At 38.2% G+C, this 20,803-nt stretch overlaps 1 protein-coding gene across 7 annotated transcripts in view; it reads left to right on the top strand.

Moving 5' to 3' along the window:
- Positions 1-20,331, top strand: part of LOC139761357 (uncharacterized) — a 49,631-nt gene extending 29,300 nt beyond the window's left edge. For 6 of the 7 annotated variants that reach the window (XM_071685446.1, XM_071685445.1, XM_071685450.1 and 3 more), the window contains exons 7-15: positions 2,294-2,568; positions 3,769-4,018; positions 9,179-9,330; positions 12,381-12,535; positions 14,252-14,482; positions 15,720-15,961; positions 17,110-17,179; positions 19,390-19,515; positions 19,683-20,331. In XM_071685446.1, the coding sequence (XP_071541547.1) occupies positions 2,294-2,568; positions 3,769-4,018; positions 9,179-9,330; positions 12,381-12,535; positions 14,252-14,482; positions 15,720-15,961; positions 17,110-17,179; positions 19,390-19,515; positions 19,683-19,786 (1,605 nt within the window). In that variant the 3' untranslated portion in view covers positions 19,787-20,331. The remainder of the gene's footprint in view (positions 1-2,293; positions 2,569-3,768; positions 4,019-9,178; positions 9,331-12,380; positions 12,536-14,251; positions 14,483-15,719; positions 15,962-17,109; positions 17,180-19,389; positions 19,516-19,682) is intronic. The other variant, XM_071685447.1, reaches the window with a different exon arrangement.
- The last annotated feature ends 472 nt before the right edge of the window (positions 20,332-20,803 follow it).

Here is a 20,803-nt window from a genome sequence, read left to right as displayed (position 1 = left end):
ACCTTTGGTGTTGCTTATTCCTATTGTTTTTGAGGGTGTATGGATTTTACAAAGGATAGGACACGTAAACTTGCTGAATGTTATTAAGACCAGAAGCCATATGATTGATAAACTTAAGTGATTATTTTGTCATACATGTTTGCCATTTCCTGTGTTAGTCTCACTGTTACCTTTTTCGTATGGCATAAGGAAGTTCTACACTCCTGGGGCCCCAATCTCTTGACCTTCCTCATCTATTATACAGCTCTCTAAACTTATGCATGCTCTCCACATTCACAGTATCATTACTTGGTTTATTCCATTCATCGACTAGCTTATACTATACAAGTTTTTCTTCACATCTTCTTTGACAAGTTTCTTGCCTGATTTCAAGTTTTGGTATTTGGTATTTCTTCTTTCCATATCTCAAAGAATCATTCACACGTGACATTATGAAACTTAAATGTTGTGATCATGTCACTTCTTAATCCTCTTCCTTCCTTAGTGATCATTTGATGAACACATTCATTGCCTCTAATGTCTTAATGTTATTGTGCTTTCTTCATTCTAGTGCCATCTTTATTGCCCACCAGCAGACCTTAGATCTTTGTGCTTCTTTAAGTGCAATAATGAAATTCAAGAACAATGTTCTAGTTTTGGCCAAAAATAGAATGTAAACAGTTGCCAAATATTTCCTAATCTTATACGCCTCCCAGTAATCTCCTTTTTGTTCTGTTCAAGATTACACTTTTCTTTCTTTGGACAAATTCATGGCTTTTAGGTGTGTGTGTTTGTGTGTGTGTGTGGAGTAGATTGTTGTGATTCTTTTTTCAAACGAAATCCTTAGCATCCTTATTTTAATCTAAGTGGGAGCTATTGAAGGTTCTGAATCTCATGTTTGCTGATGGCTGATTCGGAAATGACTGCATTTTTTTCTTATGAAAATTCCATTCCTCTTAGCTTTGGGATCAGAAAGAAAATTTAGTAAAATTCATATACTCTCAAGGCATAAGAATCTACTGAAGTTTGAAGGTCATTTCTAAGGGGAAGAGATTAATCAAAATTCAGTCTCTTCCTGAAGATGAGATGGTTATATTTATAACTAAAGCCATGTTGATACAGTTGTGGAAAATTAGATTTTTATGTGCCCATTATCTCCAGGCAGGACTTTTCAAATAATTCCTTGGTCAGAAAATTGCTAATTAGAAGATTTGTATGTTCATCCAGGCTCCATTAAACCTTTGCTGTATAAGTAAGGAATATTTCCTGATGGAATAAGAAGTTGGTACTCTGTTTCATAGCCAAAGTTATTTATAGATCCTTTGATCAGTAAGGTGAAATTGGTTTATACCTCAACTTTCTTGAGGAACATATCATGGGATTAGATAAGCAATAATTTTCTTTTACAGTCGACAAACACTTTCATTCAACAATATCCCTTTTTGGCTCTGATATGCCATCCTTTTGTGGCTTTGGGTATGTTACCTTTAGAAAAGGATGATTCAGAGTAGAGGGCATATCGCCATTAAGGATAAGCATTCCCTTAGTTTTTTGTAGGTTTTTCCCTTAAATTCTTTCTCCTTCATGTGGATATGTGTCATATACTCATAGGGCTCTGCCTGGAGATGCAAGATGTAGGATTGAGAGCTACATATATACTATGGGTAGAGCCCTGTTAGCATTCATTTATTTTCCCACTCATTCCTTATCCTTATCCCTTTTTGAAAAACCTTGTCTTGATTCTTGATGGTAGCAGGCCTGAAGCACAGATGCTGGTAGCTACCGAACAATGTTAATGGTGGCTGCTTGGAGCTACCTCACCTGTGTTCCATGACACACTGTAGGCTTGGATGGGTTGCTATAAGCTCTTTAAGTCCTGTGAATGAGTATCTCCTGACCTTCTGTGTTATTATAGTCAAAGTGGTGAATCCTCATGGATACATCTTATTTTAGTGGGTGAGTTGTTATTTTAATCCCCAGCTGAGCAAGTACTCTCCCAGATGCTCAAAGGGGGCTTTATACACAGTAGAGGAATGGTTTTTCATCTTCCAAAATCTGCATTTTCTTTCCACTTCTTTGCTATTGTCAGAAGTAGAAGTTTACTGTACAGATAAAGTGATGCATTTCAGGTTGTTATTAAAGAAAGTGTTGGTATGCTGCACCAGGAAGCTTTTCTTTTCATCTGTTGCTGATACTGTACTGAAATTTGACTGTTTTCCATCTGTATAGTGGCTTCATGTTCAAGTGGTGTGATTTGTTAATTATCATGGATTAAATAGATTATATCTCAAATTCAGATACTTAATTCTTGTAGGTTGGAAGTGCAAATGTGAATCAAAGCTGGTTTACATCTCGGGAAGATAAAGATATGCTGCGGTGGCGTGGCCACGCCTGGCGTCAAGGTATGTGGTCAAGGGAAGAAACTGAACTCCTGAAGCGCAATATTGGACAGTATTGTGCCCAGCGAGGAGTGTCTAATCCAGGATCAGTCATTTTCAAGATGTCAAAGGAAGAGCGGAGTGGCTTCTATCGGGTCATTGCTCGTGGTTTAAACAGACCTCTCTTCTCAGTCTACAGACGAGTTATAAGGTGACTTTCATGCTGTCATACAAAATGTTCTTCTCTGATATAAATTCCTGCTTGAAACTTAATGGTTAACACAGTGTTGTGGCATAGTTAGTGACTGTATACCTCCATCTTTCTTCTTATCTGCTTTCCTACATTGTCCGTGATTTTAAATTTTGTTGTAAATGCTTCACACAATATGTCTGATGTTCAGTAACTAGATATCCTTGTTTTATTTCCATAATCACTGTTTTTTTATGCTCAGACTGTTATTTTGTTTTTTCCAGTTATCTGATCCTTTTATTTTCCATTCAATAGGTGAACAAAACATTTGGATCAGAATAAGTAGCTAGTATGAGCTCATCAGATGGGAATTACCATCTGTGACTACCCACTAAAGAATATTGTCTAGCAGCTTGACTAAATACGTAGAACTGTGAGTCTGAAATATAGAGGGGTCCTTTTACTCTGTGATTGGCCATAGTTACACTTGGGTGCAATTCTGTGGGGAGGCTATGTGGGCAGCCATAGCTCCCCAATTTTTTGTAGCTTCCATACTTTTTGTGTCATCCTCCAGTTTCTATTAAACTCTTCTGTTTTCCATTAAGGATAATGGATTGCTTTTTGAACATAAGCAGTTGAATCGTGAATAAAGAATTATGGAAATAAAACTCTAAAGCCTTTTGTTATGTTTCTCCTTCCCAAAATACAAACTGAATTTAGTACTTTTATTGGCAGATACTTTGATGATAATTTTTGGGATCATGTATTAGAACTTATAGTGTTCTTTAGTAAGTTGTTGAATATAGAGCTCAAACTTTTGAGAAAGATTTTTTTTTGATACTTGTTCACTGTTTCACTCCTTATGAGTCAGTGCCAGGAACACATGAAGAATGCCCTCATTTACTCATATTGCTCTTTCTATCATGTATGATGCTCCAAAACCAGAGTTCCCTTTCCACAGGTAAACCCATAGGTTTTCTTATGGTTTCCCCTGAGAGCTTAATGTGGGATTGATAATTTCATTTTAACATTATTTGTACATGGCTAACAATTACTGAACAGCTATTAATGAAGACGATGTGATGTTATGTATTATCGAGATATGTGAATATATTATTTCTAGCTTTATCGGTGATTTCTGTTAGTGAACTTTCTTGTGATTTGATTGAGATGAGTTTCAACAAATAGTCTTTTGGTCTTAGAGGCTGTTTTTCTTTGCAGATTGTATGATGAAAATAACCACATGGGCAAGTATACAACAGAGGAAGTTAGCAAGCTCCGTGAGCTTCGAATGAAGCACGGCAACAACTGGCAGGCCATTGCTGCTCATCTAGGACGGTCTGCTGCTTCTGTTAAAGATCGCTGTCGTCTGTTGAATGAGAACTGCAATAGAGGCTCATGGTCTGCTGATGAGGAAGATCGATTGGCAGCGGCTGTTTATGATATGGCTCATGTGTTACCAGGAGAGCAGGTAATGGCATATACAGATTATTACTCTTTATTGGTTTCTGACAAGCATAGGAATATCCATATAATCAGATGCATGCATATGTTCTTGTAAATATGATTAGAAATAGTGTTCCCAGACTGCCTGGATGAGATTATGCCATGAGGGAAAAGTCACCTTTGGCAGGATTGTATCATTATCATTAGATTAAAAGGACATTCTCATTGAGGAGCTTCTCATTCCAAAAAAAAGAGTCCATCATTTCCCTGTTACTGGTTGTAGTGCAGTTTCAGAGTTGCAAGAGCCTCATAAGATGGACTCTGGGGTTATATGATTGATTATCCCATTACTCACTGTCCTGCCACAGGGTTCCTTTCTTTGACACTCCTGCATAGCTCAGGAAGCTGGCAGCTATCACTAGGCAGAACCAAAGTTCAAGTAAAACAGTGTTGTTTTGTGTGTCTTTGTGAGATGAGCACAGGACGGTTAAGGGATAAGTTGTTTGCATCTTCAGTATGGGAGTTACATCTTTGGCATTAGTAGGGATATATGTGTGTCTCATCTCAGAGTGCTTTGATTTTTGTACGTATCTTTATGTACATATAATTAATGAAACCCCATTGAAATGAAGTTGAAAGAAAATGATCCGTCCACCAATTATCAGTATCATTGCAAAAACTTGGGTTTATTTTAAAAAAAAATTTCTAGGTTCTACACTAAAAACAAAACTTGAGAGACTTGTCACATATATCCATAAGTGTTTAGGGAATACTGAATGCAAATGTACATATATGAATATGTGAATCTTAGTAATTCTTCATTCTTGGATATACACATATATACAGATACACCTTGCATGCACACTGAGTACTGTATTTATCATATAAGGAGTTTTCCCAAATACCCCATATCATTTCATGTTCTTCCTCTGATATGCTTCCTTTTTTGTCTTCATATATTCATACACAAATTTTAACAGCATAGTATGCACCTAATCATGTGATCACAGCTTTTCTAGTTCAGTTGTGGATGCTTTTCACTCGGTGGCTTTTGATGGTTAACTGCCTGAGCACGTTGTGCTTACCACATATCTTGGATATAGTGTGGGATGTGATTCAAAATGAGACTCATCTGTAATGTTAGTATTACATGCTATGATATAATGATGTTCTTGAGACCCAGCTGATACAGTTGCCTTCCACAGACACTTATTCAAGAATTTTTCTTCGTCCATTATGTGAGACGTGACCATGAGCAGCATTTGGTAACACATTGAGACCTCAAGCCAGTTTCTAGTTTTAAGATTATGCTCAAAGTGAGAGGTGTGATACATGATATCTTTAACACATGAATTAGGAAAATTGAACTTGGTAATACTTATGCAGGATAACTCTTTAGAACTTATCATTATGCAGGATATCCCTTTAGAACTTATCATAGTTTGTTGGTTTGTTAAGACTCTTCATAGCAGGTTTTTTTGATAAGTGTTAAGTTTTATCTTCTTCATTTCTAGAGATGTGGTTTGTTAGGTAGTGAGCTGTGTTTGTGACTCTAAAGACAGGTCAGATCTAGGGAGTTAAGTAAAGTGTAAAAGGTAAATTTAATGTGATTAAGTAGTGAAATGGTTACTTTGCATTTCTAAAGGCCTGAACAAACTTGATCATTTTTTACCCATGTGGATACAACTTACCGTATAGGAAGTGGTTAAGTTCAGTACATTTTATTTTTTGTAGTCATTTCTCAGTTTATGTGATAGTTACATTCTTGGAAATGATTGTGAAAATCAAAAACGCATTAATCTAATAATGTAAGTTGTGGAAATTAGCATATTTTGTTATTGATAAGATAGAAATTAATAGAATGCCAGCTACACACTACAGTATATACTTAATAGGAAAAATAGAATGCTATAATACAGATGCTCCGTGACTTACAATGGGGTTACATTCCGATAATTCCATCATAGAGTTGATAGAGATGCTCTGTGGAAGGTATTAAGAATATATGGTGTGGGAGGAAAGTTGTTAGAAGCAGTAAAAAGTTTTTATCGAGGATGTAAGGCATGTGTACGTGTAGGAAGAGAGGAAAGTGATTGGTTCTCAGTGAATGTAGGTTTGCGGCAGGGGTGTGTGATGTCTCCATGGTTGTTTAATTTGTTTATGGATGGGGTTGTTAGGGAGGTAAATGCAAGAGTTTTGGAAAGAGGGGCAAGTATGAAGTCTGTTGGGGATGAGAGAGCTTGGAAGTGAGTCAGTTGTTGTTCGCTGATGATACAGCGCTGGTGGCTGATTCATGTGAGAAACTGCAGAAGTGGTGACTGAGTTTGGAAAAGTGTGTGGAAGAAGAAAGTTAAGAGTAAATGTGAATAAGAGCAAGGTTATTAGGTACAGTAGGGTTGAGGGTCAAGTCAATTGGAGGTGAGTTTGAATGGAGAAAAACTGGAGGAAGTGAAGTGTTTTAGATATCTGGAGTGGATCTGGCAGCGGATGGAACCATGGAAGCGGAGTGGATCATAGGGTGGGGGAGGGGGCGAAAATCCTGGGGCCTTGAAGAATGTGTGGAAGTCGAGAACATTATCTCGGAAAGCAAAAATGGGTATGTTTGAAGGAATAGTGGTTCCAACAATGTTGTATGGTTGCGAGGCGTGGGCTATGGATAGAGTTGTGCGCAGGAGGATGGATGTGCTGGAAATGAGATGTTTGAGGACAATGTGTGGTGTGAGGTGGTTTGATCGAGTGAGCAACGTAAGGGTAAGAGAGATGTGTGGAAATAAAAAGAGCGTGGTTGAGAGAGCAGAAGAGGGTGTTTTGAAGTGGTTTGGGCATATGGAGAGGATGAGTGAGGAAAGATTGACCAAGAGGATATATGTGTCGGAGGTGGAGGGAACAAGGAGAAGAGGGAGACCAAATTGGAGGTGGAAAGATGGAGTGAAAAAGATTTTGTGTGATCGGGGCCTGAACATGCAGGAGGGTGAAAGGAGGGCAAGGAATAAAGTGAATTGGAGCGATGTGGTATACCGGGGTTGACGTGCTGTCAGTGGATTGAATCAAGGCATGTGAAGCGTCTGGGGTAAACCATGGAAAGCTGTGTAGGTATGTATATTTGCGTGTGTGGGCGTATGTATATACATGTGTATGGGGGGGGTTGGGCCATTTCTTTCGTCTGTTTCCTTGCGCTACCTCGCAAACGTGGGAGACAGCAACAAAGTATAATAATAATAATAATAAAAAAGTCAAAAATACACTTGATGTCTTTGATACTGTGCATTTAACCTACCAAACATCATAGCTTAGCTCAACCTACCTTAACCATTCTCAGAACACTTACATTTCTCATCCACAATTACCCTATGCAGCTCTTCCTTAAAAGTTTCAGCATTCTCAGCATTGGCACTTGCTGCCTCACCACTGACCTTTACATTATTAGAATTATAATGCCTTTTGAGCAGTGGAACCACCCATGACTTGCTGTAAACATTTGCATAAACGTAGGACCATCGGCACACTGTTTTAGCATATCAGAAAGACTTTTTGCCTTATCCTGGATCGTCAGTAGGCTAAGTGATATGCACTTATGTATCTGGTCCTCCATCCACATGTCAAGTGATTTCTCCTTATCATCAGTTTTCATTTTTTTGTGATGACAGTGGGTTTAACTAATGCTGAAGATTTCACTGCATCACAGATTTGCTTTATTTGATTCTTTTAAGATGGTCGAGATCATCAATTTCAGAAGTCTTGACTCATGTGCGATGGCCATTTCTGGCTTACCACCTTCATGCTGGGCAGTTATCTTTAATTTCATCTCAAGAGTAATTGCCTTCCTCTTCCTCTCACCAGAGGCAGGAGATATGAAGGGAGGCAAAAACAGAGAACACAAAATCCAGAAAATGCTGGCAGCACAGCACACTGTAGAGTAACGGTGTTTACACTCGTTATTGCATGGCTGACTGGAAGCTCCATCTCGCTGCCACATGTAGCATCATGAGAGAGTATTGTACTGCATATTGCTAAGCCAGGAAAAGTCAAAATTCAAAGTATGGTTTCTTCTGAATGTATGTCGCTATTGCATTGTTGTGAAGTTGAAAAATCATAAGTTGAACCTTCGTAAGTCAGGGAGCATCTGTATACATAATGTATAATGAATTCTGTTAATAAAAATGGATCGTAATAAACTCTGCCTCTTGATACAATCTTCTCTTCATAGGAAATGTACATTCTTGAAGGCATTTTCTTCCAGAATAATCCAGTCTAGTTGATATTAAACATCTACTTAGGAGAATAACTTCTTTTCTCAATAATGGGCTTTAGGGTTCAGTAATATTTTTGGCAGTATTAACATCAGCAGAAGCAGCCTAACCAGTCATCTTGATGTAGTAATGATAATGTTTTCTAAAATTTGCATGCTAACCAGGACTTGTTTGAAATGTCCTCGTTACTTTGCCTTCTTCTGCTAACAAGTCATCATACATATTCTGGTTCTTTGTTTGTATCACAAGCTTGTTGACTGGAACATTTTCATAAGTTTCGGTGTACAGTCCATGTGCTCAATGTTTTTTCCATTCTCTCCGTAATTGAACTTTGGGTTTACAGGGTATTAGATGCACTAATTAATTTTCCATTCTTGGCACTTTCCTTGAGTTTCTCTGCATCATCATGAATAGTCCATAAAGTAGATTCGGTAAGTCCAAGAGCACACTTAATGGCAGCTGTTCCTTCACCTTTCTCATAATTTTTGAACACATTCATCTTAACCTCATCGATGATGGCCTTACACTTCTTAGCACCACTGATACCAGGAGAACTTAAAAGATGCTTTGGTGAAATGAAGCAAGTAGCAAAACACGTGCAGTATACAGCATAGTGCAGCACAAAATACTGTAAGACTCCGTTACTGTAGACTCTATCTGCTTTATGTGTACATGCACTTCTCGCATGGCAATGGCAACACCACACCACAGCATTGCCAGCCCCACAAAGATTGTATTATTCCAAACTTAAGCCCATGTATATTAAAAAAGGTGTAAATGGACTTTGCACATTATTCTATAAATGGTGTAAATCAAATACATGTTAATCGAGAGGTACCTGTAGTCACTTACTGAAAAGAAAAGATATTTAATGTACTAAGAACTAACAGTTGTGGTCAGAGTTTCATAACATTGTATGCTGCTTAATGACCCAGGTGACAAGTGGAATCTCATGGGGTGAGGTGTCTAGTAGGGTCAGGACACGATCAGAGAAGCAGTGTCGCACTAAATGGCTCAACTTTCTCAACTGGAAACGAACATCTGGGGTGGAATGGAGTAGAGCTGATGATATACAGCTAATATGCAGGTAAGGACATGACAATTGGCTCCAAATTTTGGCCCTTTTGAAGCATTCTTCATCAGATTGTTGTTAATGCCAGTTTTCAGTGCAGTGTGTGAATTTACTTAATGTCCTTACAGCTATTTATGCAGCTTAAGTAAAACTGTATTTAGAATGATTAAAAGCCAACCTGTCATTAAACAGGCAGCAAGCATTGCTTAGATGTTATTTGCTATATGTGGAGAATCACTGACCATTTATTATGAGGATCTTTTACAAGCTTTCTCCTTCCCTGAGATAATAACACCTCTAAGTTGTGAGACATTGTACAAACAGATTTATTTTGTCTGAACATAATAAGTAACCTGGTTACTCCTTGTCACCAGGAGAGAAATATCAGTTTTTAGAAGTGGAAAAAGATATTACTTCTATAGCCATCCTCTTTCCCTTCTATGGCTAGCTTTTCTTGGCCGTGTTGCAGACCTGTATAATTGTTTGTTGAATATTTTGAGAGTTGGTACAGTTGTACAAATATGATGTCTTGATTTGGTACATGTTTTTTTTTTTTGCTGTCTCCCGCGTTTGCGAGGTAGCGCAAGGAAATAGACAAAAGAAATGGCCCAACCCACCCCCATACACATGTATATACATACGTCCACACACGCAAATATACATACCTACACAGCTTTCCATGGTTTACCCAGACGCTTCACATGCCCTGATTCAATCCACTGACAGCACGTCAACCCCGGTATACCACATCGATCCAATTCACTCTATTCCTTGCCCTCCTTTCACCCTCCTGCATGTTCAGGCCCCGATCACACAAAATCTTTTTCACTCCATCTTTCCACCTCCAATTTGGTCTCCCACTTCTCCTCGTTCCCTCCACCTCCGACACATATATCCTCTTGGTCAATCTTTCCTCACTCATTCTCTCCATGTGCCCAAACCATTTCAAAACACCCTCTTCTGCTCTCTCAACCACGCTCTTTTTATTTCCACACATCTCTCTTACCCTTACGTTACTTACTCGATCAAACCACCTCACACCACACATTGTCCTCAAACATCTCATTTCCAGCACATCCATCCTCCTGCGCACAACTCTATACATAGCCCACGCCTCGCAACCATACAACATTGTTGGAACCACTATTCCTTCAAACATACCCATTTTTGCTTTCCGAGATAATGTTCTCGACTTCCACACATTCTTCAAGGCTCCCATGGTACATGTGTATCATATTATGTTATCCTGCTTCTTATGATCAGTCTTCTTGATCATAATGATTACCATACCCTTGTTGCTTTATTTTCAAGGGGATGGATTTAGATGTAGATGTTTAACTTTTCCGTCTTAACATTGAGGTTGATCACTTGATATTTCATATCTGTCTGTTTGTACACTGTGTATGTTTATTTGCTATGATCCTTTTCCCACATTCAAGAAACCTAAACACACTGGCTTGGCATAATTTTGCAGAGTTGCCATATATACTTGAGCAATAGTTTAACATCTGGGTAGGTTGACCTTTGACTTTTTACAAAAAAAATCTCAATTTTTCTCATGTATTGTGTATAGGGGGTGCTTAGTTTTTGAGGAATGATAGAGCATCATATGAGAATAAAAGTGCTGCATATTGTCTTGGATGTAAATTTTTGTGGCGAGGAAGTTTAGTCTTTACAGTGCCATGATTTTTTTGTGTGTGTACAGTGTCACTCCACATTTTTAGTATAAACACATGCTTTTTACAGTACCAGTCTGGCTGTGTAAATCCTGTTATACCTTTTGCCCCAGTTTAGCGCATATACAGTATGTTTTCCCTTGTATATCTCATAATTCCAGTTTGCTCCATCTCTTGTAAACTTCACATTCTCCTGCATATTCAAGTATTCAGTGTTCAAATCATCTTTTATTACATCCTTCCACCTTCTCCTTGGTTCCTCCTTTTCCTTGTTTCCTCCACTTTTGAATGTATACCCTCACTCATCCTCTCCATACGTCCAAACGGTTTCAGCTCACTTTCTTCTGTTCTCTCATGCTTTCTCCTCTTAAAGCCATACATGCCTCCTACCCCGTCATTTATTATTGTTTATCCCTCCTCATGTTGCATATTGTCCTCAAACATTAATTTCAAACACATTTACACTTTGTACTTTGTCATCTAGGGCCCGCTCGTTGCTTCCATGCAACACCAATGGGACAACTGTGCCATCAAACATGTTCATCTTGGCTATCACAAATAGTGAATTCTCTTTCCACACGTTTCTCAATGTACCCAGGATCTGTGCCTCCTCACCCACCTTGTGGGTCACTTCAGCTTCAATGGTTTCGGTTGCTTCCATGTCCACTTCTTCCTCCAAGCTTTTTTCATTCAAACTCATCCTCCAAATAACTTGTCTTTTCCATTGCTGAAACTTGATAACTTAGCTTTTATTGGCATTTACCCTCAATACTCTCATTACACACTCTCATCTAAACCCAGAAACCAGCTTCTGCAGTTTCACACATGATTCTACCACAAGCACAATATCATCAGCAAACCTCTCAGCTTTACCCACGCCCAACAGACTGCAAACTTTCCCCTCTCTCCAAAACCCTCGTATTCTCCCATATTATTCCATCCATAAACGAATTAAACAGATGGCAACATCACACACCCCTGCTACAGACACACCATCTAGGACCACTTACCCTCCTATCTATCTATTTGCACACACACCCTACTTTCTTTCTAAAAACTCTTTACTACTCCTAATAGCTTTCTTCCCACACCATATATTCATAACACTTTTCACAAAGCATCTCTAGATCCATAAATGCCACATGCAAATCCTGTTTCTATAAGTATTTCTCATATTCTTCACTGTAAAGACCCAATTCCTTCATCCTCTTCCACTTCTGAAACATTGTTCCTCTCCAGTCTGATGCTCTGTGCATGCATGTGTGTTTGTATGCATGTGTTAAAGTTTTCTCAGTAATTATTTGATAGTGCAATATTGAATATATGTTTGGTGTTATGATTTTGTTATTAAGTGCATTCAGTTTGAGAAGAAATAATCTTATATTGTAGGCTTAGTGTGTGTGGTGTGGGAGAAGAATCACAAGTAGACTGGTCAGCCTTGGCTAGGATTTGGCCAGCATGCCGGTCCCCACACTGGCTACGTGGGAAATGGTGGAACCTCAAGCGACGCCTCCCACAAATGACGCAAGAGATGAGTCTGCGAGGTGAGTTACTAGGTTATGAAGACACTACTTGGCCCCTCTAAGAGTCAAACTTAGTTCCCTCTCCCGTAGATATCTTGGGGGTTTCCAGTTTAATCAGAAGTAATTTTTTTTTTTTTACCTGTTTGAAAGATGATCATGTTATAATAAAGAAAAACCACGGAGAAGAGATTTATGATACTAACATCAATCTGTATGTGCATAGAATTGTGGGTTGTATCAGCAAAGAGTACTAGAGACAGTCACCTTTAGGCTTGTTAGTTATGTGTGTCAGATAGGTTGTATTCACATATATTTCACCATTTATTTGTTTTCTTTATGTGTACATCAAATTGTTGATGTAAAAGGGGCTAGTTTTTGTCATAATTTGTATTTTGGCATATTAGCATATTAAATTGCAATTTCCCTTGTAGTGTCAAGAATAGATGAAGAATGTGCTTTTTTACCTTGGTTCAGCCCAATGACAGCACATTGCCTCCCCTATACCACATCACTCCATTTTCCTCTATCCCTTACACACTTCTCATCCTCCTTCATGTTCAAGCCTCAGTAACTCAAAGCATCTTTTGCTCCATCCTTGTTCCCTCCATTTCTGATGTATACATGCTCTTAGTCTTTCTTCAATCATCCTTTCCACATGACCAAACCACTTTATCTAGCTATCTATCTATCTATCCATATCTCTAATGCCTGTTCCAATTGGAACCTTATTCATGTAACCTCGATAAATCTTAGCTATGTAGTGCCTTTGAAAATATAATGGGAGTGGTCAATGTTTTTTGCAGACACTGTCTCTTAGCTCTTCTCTGTCTTTAACATACCCTATTTTGACATCAATACTCATACTTTCTTGTAGTTTTACCCTTTAAGTATCCATTTTCACTGCTTGCACTCAATTGTTGTGTTAATTTGATTCATATTTCATGTACTTATGTGCATCAGGTCTGGCATTGGTATCTTGGGATAACTTTGATTCCTGAGGATGTTATGATAATATATATTTTGTATATTTTAGTATAAAGGTTAGTGTTGAAATAAATAACCATCATATGCTTTCATATTCTGATCTTAGGTAATCCAAGCAGCTTTGAGTTTGTCTTTAATCTCTCAGGGTCAAGTCCAAAGTTGTATAATGGATTTGTTTAAAGAGATATATTTTTCTTTCCCCCTTTTCCACATATATTGGAATTAGTTGATGAAATACCCTTTTTCATATAATAATTTACTCAAGGAATCTGTATTGAGCATTGGTGAAAGGTAGTATTACTTGCTGCCAGTGTATTATTTTTGATTTATCAGAGGAACACATTTAATGCTTATTTCTTCAATAAATGCCTAATATTTTCAGCTGTATTTAAGCTCTGTCTTTTTACTTTTGAGTTGTTTCTCTCCCATTATGCTTATTTATCAGCTTCCGTGCTGAAACATTTCTCCTGCATACCATGCTTTTGTCGTCAGTTTTCTTCATTGTTCATCTTGACATGTGGTTGTGAATGAGTGGCATCTATATCATGTTGCTGTGATACATGTTTATTGGTTTGAGTAGTTACCATTATAATTTTTTTCTAATTCTTGGGACTCAAACAGGTGTAACAGCAACCATATACTCTTGGCACGGTTACTGTTGCACCACCATAATGAAGAAATATTTTCAATAGAATGTAAAACTTCTTCATGTGTAGTTATGCTGGAATTCAATTGTCCTTTTATTTTCATCAGAGATGTGTCAGCAGCTGTACAACATGCAGTCTCTCAACCTCCTTCAGTCCACTTTAGTTGAACTGCCAGCAACCTTTCTCAACTCTGCAGCTAACGGGACGGTATTGACGGCCACCCCTCCTGCCACTCCCGGGAATAAGTCGCCAACAGGATTGAGTCAGGACTCCCTCTCTGTTGGTACCATCAAATTGTGCATTCCAGCAGCAAATTTTTCACACATAATAAATTTAGGTAAGTCTAGAGAGTACAGTATTAGATAATGAAATATGAAGAATTGGTGGCTACAAGAGGGATTTACTTTAAAGTATCATTGAATGATATGACTAAGTAAATGAGCAATGAGTGAACTTAATGAACTTCTTGGCTTATATCATTGTTGTCATTACCATTTATTATTGTTATTTATTATTATACTTTGTTGCTGTCTCCCACATTAGCGAGGTAGCGCAAGGAAACAGAAGAAAGAATGGCCCAACCCACCCACATACACGTCCACACACGCACATATACATACCTATACATCACAATGTATACATGTATATACACACGCAGACATATACATATATACACATTTACATAATTCATACTGTCTGCCCTTATTCATTCCTGTCGCCACCCCGCTACACATGAAATAACAACTCACTCCCCCTGCATATGCGCGAGGTAGTGCTAGGAAAAGACAACAAAGGCCACATTCGTTCACACTCAGTCTCTATCTGTCATGTAATAATGCACCAAAACCACAGCTCCCTTTCCACATCCAGGCCCCACAGAACTTTCCATGGTTTACCCCAGACGCTTCACATGCCCTGGTTCAATCCATTGACAGCACGTAGACCCCGATATACCACATTGTTCCAATTCACTCCATTCCTTGCACACCTTTAACCCTCCTGCATGTTCAGGCCCCGATCACTCAAAATCTTTTTCACTCCATCTTTCCACCTCCAATTTGGTCTCCCACTTCTCTTTGTTCCCTCCACCTCTGATACATATATCCTCTTGGTCAATCTTTCCTCACTCATTCTCTCCTTGTGACCAAACCATTTCAAAACACCCTCTTCTGCTCTCTCAACCACACTCTTTTTGCCACCACACATCTCTCTTACCTTTTCATTACATACTCGATCAAACCACCTCACACCACATATTGTCCATTCAGATGAACCTGCTCTTCATTTACTGATAGGTAAACTAGGCATATAGAGGACTCATTCCTATAGTTTTGAAGTTAAGAGATTGAGTACTTTGACTATGTGGCCACCACATCACAAAATTCCTTATGTTCCTCATTTTCCTTTAAATATTTCCTATTTTACTTTGTTTCTACATCACTGTGCTTATTATTGTACTGTTTTATGACTTGGTTTATCTAATGTCAGTTGCTTTTTGAATATTTGGGAATTTTTCCCATGAAGTCATTGTCGAGAATAAAGGATCCATTGACTAAATTCGTCATTGTTTTTAGATGAGAATGAAGAGGACTTTGGATCAAGATTAAGTAGGTTGGTGCAGAGTGCTTTATTGGCTCAGAGTGTGGACATTCGATGCTGCCAGCCTGCAAGTGTCGAGGTGTCGCAGCCACATACCTTCACATCTCCTACACTTACCACACAGCTAACTACACAACTCCCTCATCTTTCAACTCACCTGACCTCTGCATTATCAAATGGTGCTAAGACTCAGTCAATAGTTGTAGAGACTATGGAGGTAAGTATAATCTTTGATATATTTAAACACATCCTTATGCAAACTGTATATCCATCTTACAGTATATTTAGATAATTTGGAAGCATTTGAAAAAGGAAATTGTGAGAGCACAGATATTTTAACTTTATTTTCATTATTATTTGTAGTATTTTATTTGTTTTCTTTTTTTCATAATTGTTATGCATTTCCTGTATTGCAAAGTAGTGCCTGGAATGGCTCCTAAAGGCCCCATTAACCTGTAGTTTTTTCCAGCCACTTCATATGCTCTAGTTCAGTCCATTGACAGCACATTGCCCTGTATATACCACACTGCTCCAGTTCACTATATCCCCAGCAAGCTTCGTACCCTCCTGCATGTTCAGACACCGAACCTTCAAGGCATCTTTTGCTCCATACTTCCACCTTATTGGTTTCTCCCTTTTCTTTGTTCCCTCCATCTCTTGTATATATACATACTATCTTAGCCATTCTCTCTGGTTTAGTACATTGACAGCACATTATCCCTTTTGTATTACTTCATTTCAGTTGATTCTGTCCTGTGCACACCATGCACTCTCCTGCTTGTTCAGGCCCTGACCTCTTAAAACCTTTTCCACTCCATCTTACCATCCCCAGTTAGGTCTCACCCTTCTACTGGGCCCCTCCACTTCTAACACATGTATCCTCTTTGTGAACCTGTTCTCACTCTTTCTCTCCATACGTCCAAATATCAGTACACCTCTTCAGATGTCAGACATAATCTTATAACCATACCTCTCTCTTATGTAGCGATATCTTTTCATAAATGAATTCTTTGTTGTGTGTGTATTAGGAAATAGGCCAAAAAATCAGTTATTCACCAGAAGGGTTAAGGTGAATATGCCTCTGAACCCTTGTATGCAGTATTTCACATATTCACTCATCTGTATAGATAACCTGTTCTTTTGATAAAGGGGAGGACTTAAAGTCAGATGAAGATATAGAAGGAGAAAGTAGATGGGTAGTTGTCATTTCTGTAGGGAAAAGATGTAGAAATCCATTCATATTATGGTAGGAGGAGGAAGTTATGGTCAATTCCCCATCCTAGATAGAGTAAGAAGAGTTATAGGATATTATTTTAGTGACTGATGTTTACCTTAGTGAAATACAGTTGATGCAACATTCCCCAGGATTCATTGTCGATGCATCTGTCAGAGGTAACTGGGGCTGGTGTTGGTCGCACCACACTCCTGAACCAAGGTAAGTGTAAATGTACTTTTATAATCCTTGAGAGTAATCCATTTGATAAAGCTACTCTCTTTGGGTTACTCTCTTTGGTAAATGAACTGGTTTTGATTCATCTATGGATAATTTTGCATCTGATCCCTCACCTTCATCTTATTCCACTGAATTTATACCGTCTCCTATATTTTTCAAATGCAAGGTCTTCTAAGTACTTGACCAGCCACATGTGGACAAGGCATATTCCCAGATGACATACTTTCCATAGTTCTAAAGGAGTGTGGCTCTGAGCATGTACTAATCCTTGCTTGCTTATTTTGTCTTTGTCCAAACACTAAGACTTTTCCTCCTTCATGAAAGCATGCCTTGCTTGAGCCCACCTCTAAGAATGGGGTACTCTGTCTCCCTTATTTGTCACTCCATTACCTTCACTTTTGCTATCCTCAGAGACTTTGAAACTTTAACTCTCTCAAATACTTGGAATCTCATTTCCTTCTTTTTGATCATCAACACTGATTTTGTAGCACTAAGGCTATTGGTGACCTCTCCTATGTGACTCACCTCTGATACTCCACTATCTTTCTATATCCTTGGTGCCTGTTCCCTCTGAGAACTCCCTTAATCGGGTGGCCACAGCAAAAGTCTCCATAACTTATGAACTCCAGTGCTCGTTCTTAACCTTTAGTGCCTCTGGCCACTACTAGAGTTCTACTCTAGCACAGTTTTTCCTGAAGCTCTTACCTAATGTTCCGACTGACTGCTTCTACCTAATGTGTCTACCTAATGATCCTGCCTAAATGTTCCTACCTAATATTCCTAATTGATGTTTTTACCTAATGCTCATGCCTAATGTTCATACCTACTACTTCTCTCAATTGCTCTTACAACTTTGCCAGAAGGCAAGGTGAGGGCATAGCACTCACTGCAGGAAAGTTTAGCTATGAAGAATGAGTTGTGTGAGTTTCACGTGTTGTCAAATGTTTATGTGTGACAATGAGAGATTGTATGTTTGTGGACAGAATGCCAGCAGTTTTCACATGTGGGTGAGGCAGAGAAAAAAGATTCTTGCCTGGGTCAGAGAAGTGCATCTTGACAACCACTGAAGTGCTGCCTACCATGTACTACCTTCTACTTCTCTCTCAGGGATTTTGGTGAAAATATTTGTTGTGGCCTTCAACATCTCCAAATCTTTGAACAGCTTGTGGCATGTCTGATTTCTAAACTTCCAGAATGTTTTTCTGGTTTTCTCTGTTCTCTAATGCATCTGGTTTTCTCTGTTCTCTAATGCATAGCCTTATTTCCAGCCATCCTATTCCAGTTTACACTGATGAACAACTTTCTTTTATTATGAATTGTGGTATCCCTCAGGGTTTTGTTCTATTGCCAACTCTCTTTCTTGTCTTTATAAATGATCTAATTTCTTCAACTTCCAAACCCTGTTCATTCTTATTCTGATGTTTCCACTTTACACACATGTACTGTGAGAATACCTGTGCTGGAGGCAGTGAATTTTGGCAGTAAAATAGAAATGTCTGGTGATGGTGAAATTGTAGAATTAATCAGATTAATATTTTGAATGATTCTTTGGCAAGGTCATTCTCCATAGAACGGCGAAATATGTATGTCTTGGGTGAGTTTTCCAGTTAAAGTGTTCAAACTTCAGATCATTCTTCTTATAATGAAAATGATGTCCCTCTGATTAGATATATTGAGTGATGTATGTATAATAGATTATCCCTGGGGATAGGGGAGAAAGAATACTTCCTACATTTTCCCTTGGTGTCACAGAAGGTGACTCAAATGGGAGGGAACAGGGGCTGGAAATCCTCCCCTCATGTTTATAATTTTCCAAGAGAAGGTACAGAGAAGGTGGCCAAATGAGGATATTTCCTTTAAGGCTCAGTCCTCTCTTCTTAACGCTACCACACTAACACTGGAAATATATATATATATGATAGATATTTATGTGTAAGGATGTTTATGGGTTGACAGGCTGTCAGGCAGCTCAGCTATTTCCCTTGGGATCCATACTACAGATATTTTTTTATGTCTTTTATTTTATTGGTACACTAATGTGATATAGTGCTTCAGTTTTTTGTTGTGTTCTCTTTTAAATGTAGTGAAATGTATCAAAAAAAAGGACAAGATTTCCTCATTTTACCAGTTATTCACCCCAGATATTTTCAGTTCTTTCTCTTTGCTATCAATACATTGTTTTGTTTTGGGAGGTCTAGGTAGAGAAGTGAAGGAGGAGGACATCCTCAGTGATGGTGAAGGGGCTCACTCCCAGGCAGGACTGTCTACGAGTCTTGACCCATCTTCACCTGCTGTAACTTCTCAGGTTATCATTAATGGTTAGTTCCTCACTCACTCGTAACTGATGTTTGCCACAGTCTGCTTAGTATTTTAGTGAATTAAGTAATAATGAAAGTAGTAATGTATCAGAATGTTAGTTGCTAAAGCTGTATTGATAAGTGCATATTACCTTTTTAATTGAGGAGATTTCTTTTATATCTTCCAGATCCCATTCTGTCTGTTTCTGGAGAACCACTTGATAGTGAAGAGGGCTTGCAGCCAGACCATGATGACTCAGACATGACCTGTCATGGTTTGTCCGAAGATTAAGCTGACAGTTTTGCTCGAGCATTCTTGATAAAGTCTTTGAAGAGAAATGAAGTTTTCCTACTTTGCTTTTCATATCGTGTATATTTCGGATGTGTACTTTTTGATGTAGAAATGCTATGAACACCATTGTCTCTGGGTAACATTCTTTATTCATACCCTATAAGACCTGGCCACAGTTCTAGTACACTCACTGTATTTTACTGTGGTATATACATGCCTGGTTACTGTTATGCCAAAGCCACAGATGAAGATAGCCTTTCGTAGCAGATGAGGATAGCCTCTCATACCTGGAAATATTTCATTCTATAAACTGGAAGCTAGCATGAATTATATGTTGAAAGCTAGAACATTTTATCCATAGAGAAAACTTGTGGTTATATAAAGTTGTTAACCTCAGTAGTGATATTGTGCTGTAAAGATAAAGTGAACCCTCAACAAACCAGATTGTTTTTAAGCAAAAATCATACAGGTGAATTAAAAATTTTGATTGACCTCAAAAGTTTACCTTTAATGCATCAGAAACCCAGCAGTAAAAAAAAAAAAAAGGCGTAGTAAAATGAATTTGATGATTGTGAATTATCATTGATTGCTATAAGATATAGTTTTGGTGCAGCTCATAAGTTCGAACTTTAGCCAGTCATTTGAATGTAGGTTTTTCTGGGTTAATTTGTATGTATATCTTGATCCAAGTTTCTTTTCATTTTATTAGTGTGGTATATATTTATGTAACTAAGCTTTTTTTATACATTTATGAATTAACTCAAACTCCAGATCTTTTATCTTTTTTCTCCAAATCTAAGTAATTCTGAACTCTGTTTAAATAGTCTGGTCAATTGTTAGGGTTTACTCTGTTTTTCAACAACAAAGACGTATACTTAACTGACTCATAGAGTGCCTGCATGTGGACCATATGTGTTTCAAAGTTGTATCCTTGTATGAACCTTTTTTAGGTTGTTATAGTATTGTGTATATTTCTCTTTAAAGTGAAAAAGACGGTATATTATTTTCAAATGTGTG

This window comes from Panulirus ornatus, chromosome 40 (genome assembly GCF_036320965.1).
Source record: "Panulirus ornatus isolate Po-2019 chromosome 40, ASM3632096v1, whole genome shotgun sequence".
Taxonomy (NCBI): domain Eukaryota; kingdom Metazoa; phylum Arthropoda; class Malacostraca; order Decapoda; family Palinuridae; genus Panulirus; species Panulirus ornatus.
Note: the sequence above shows the minus strand (reverse complement) of the source record. Positions and strands in the feature narration are given on the sequence as shown.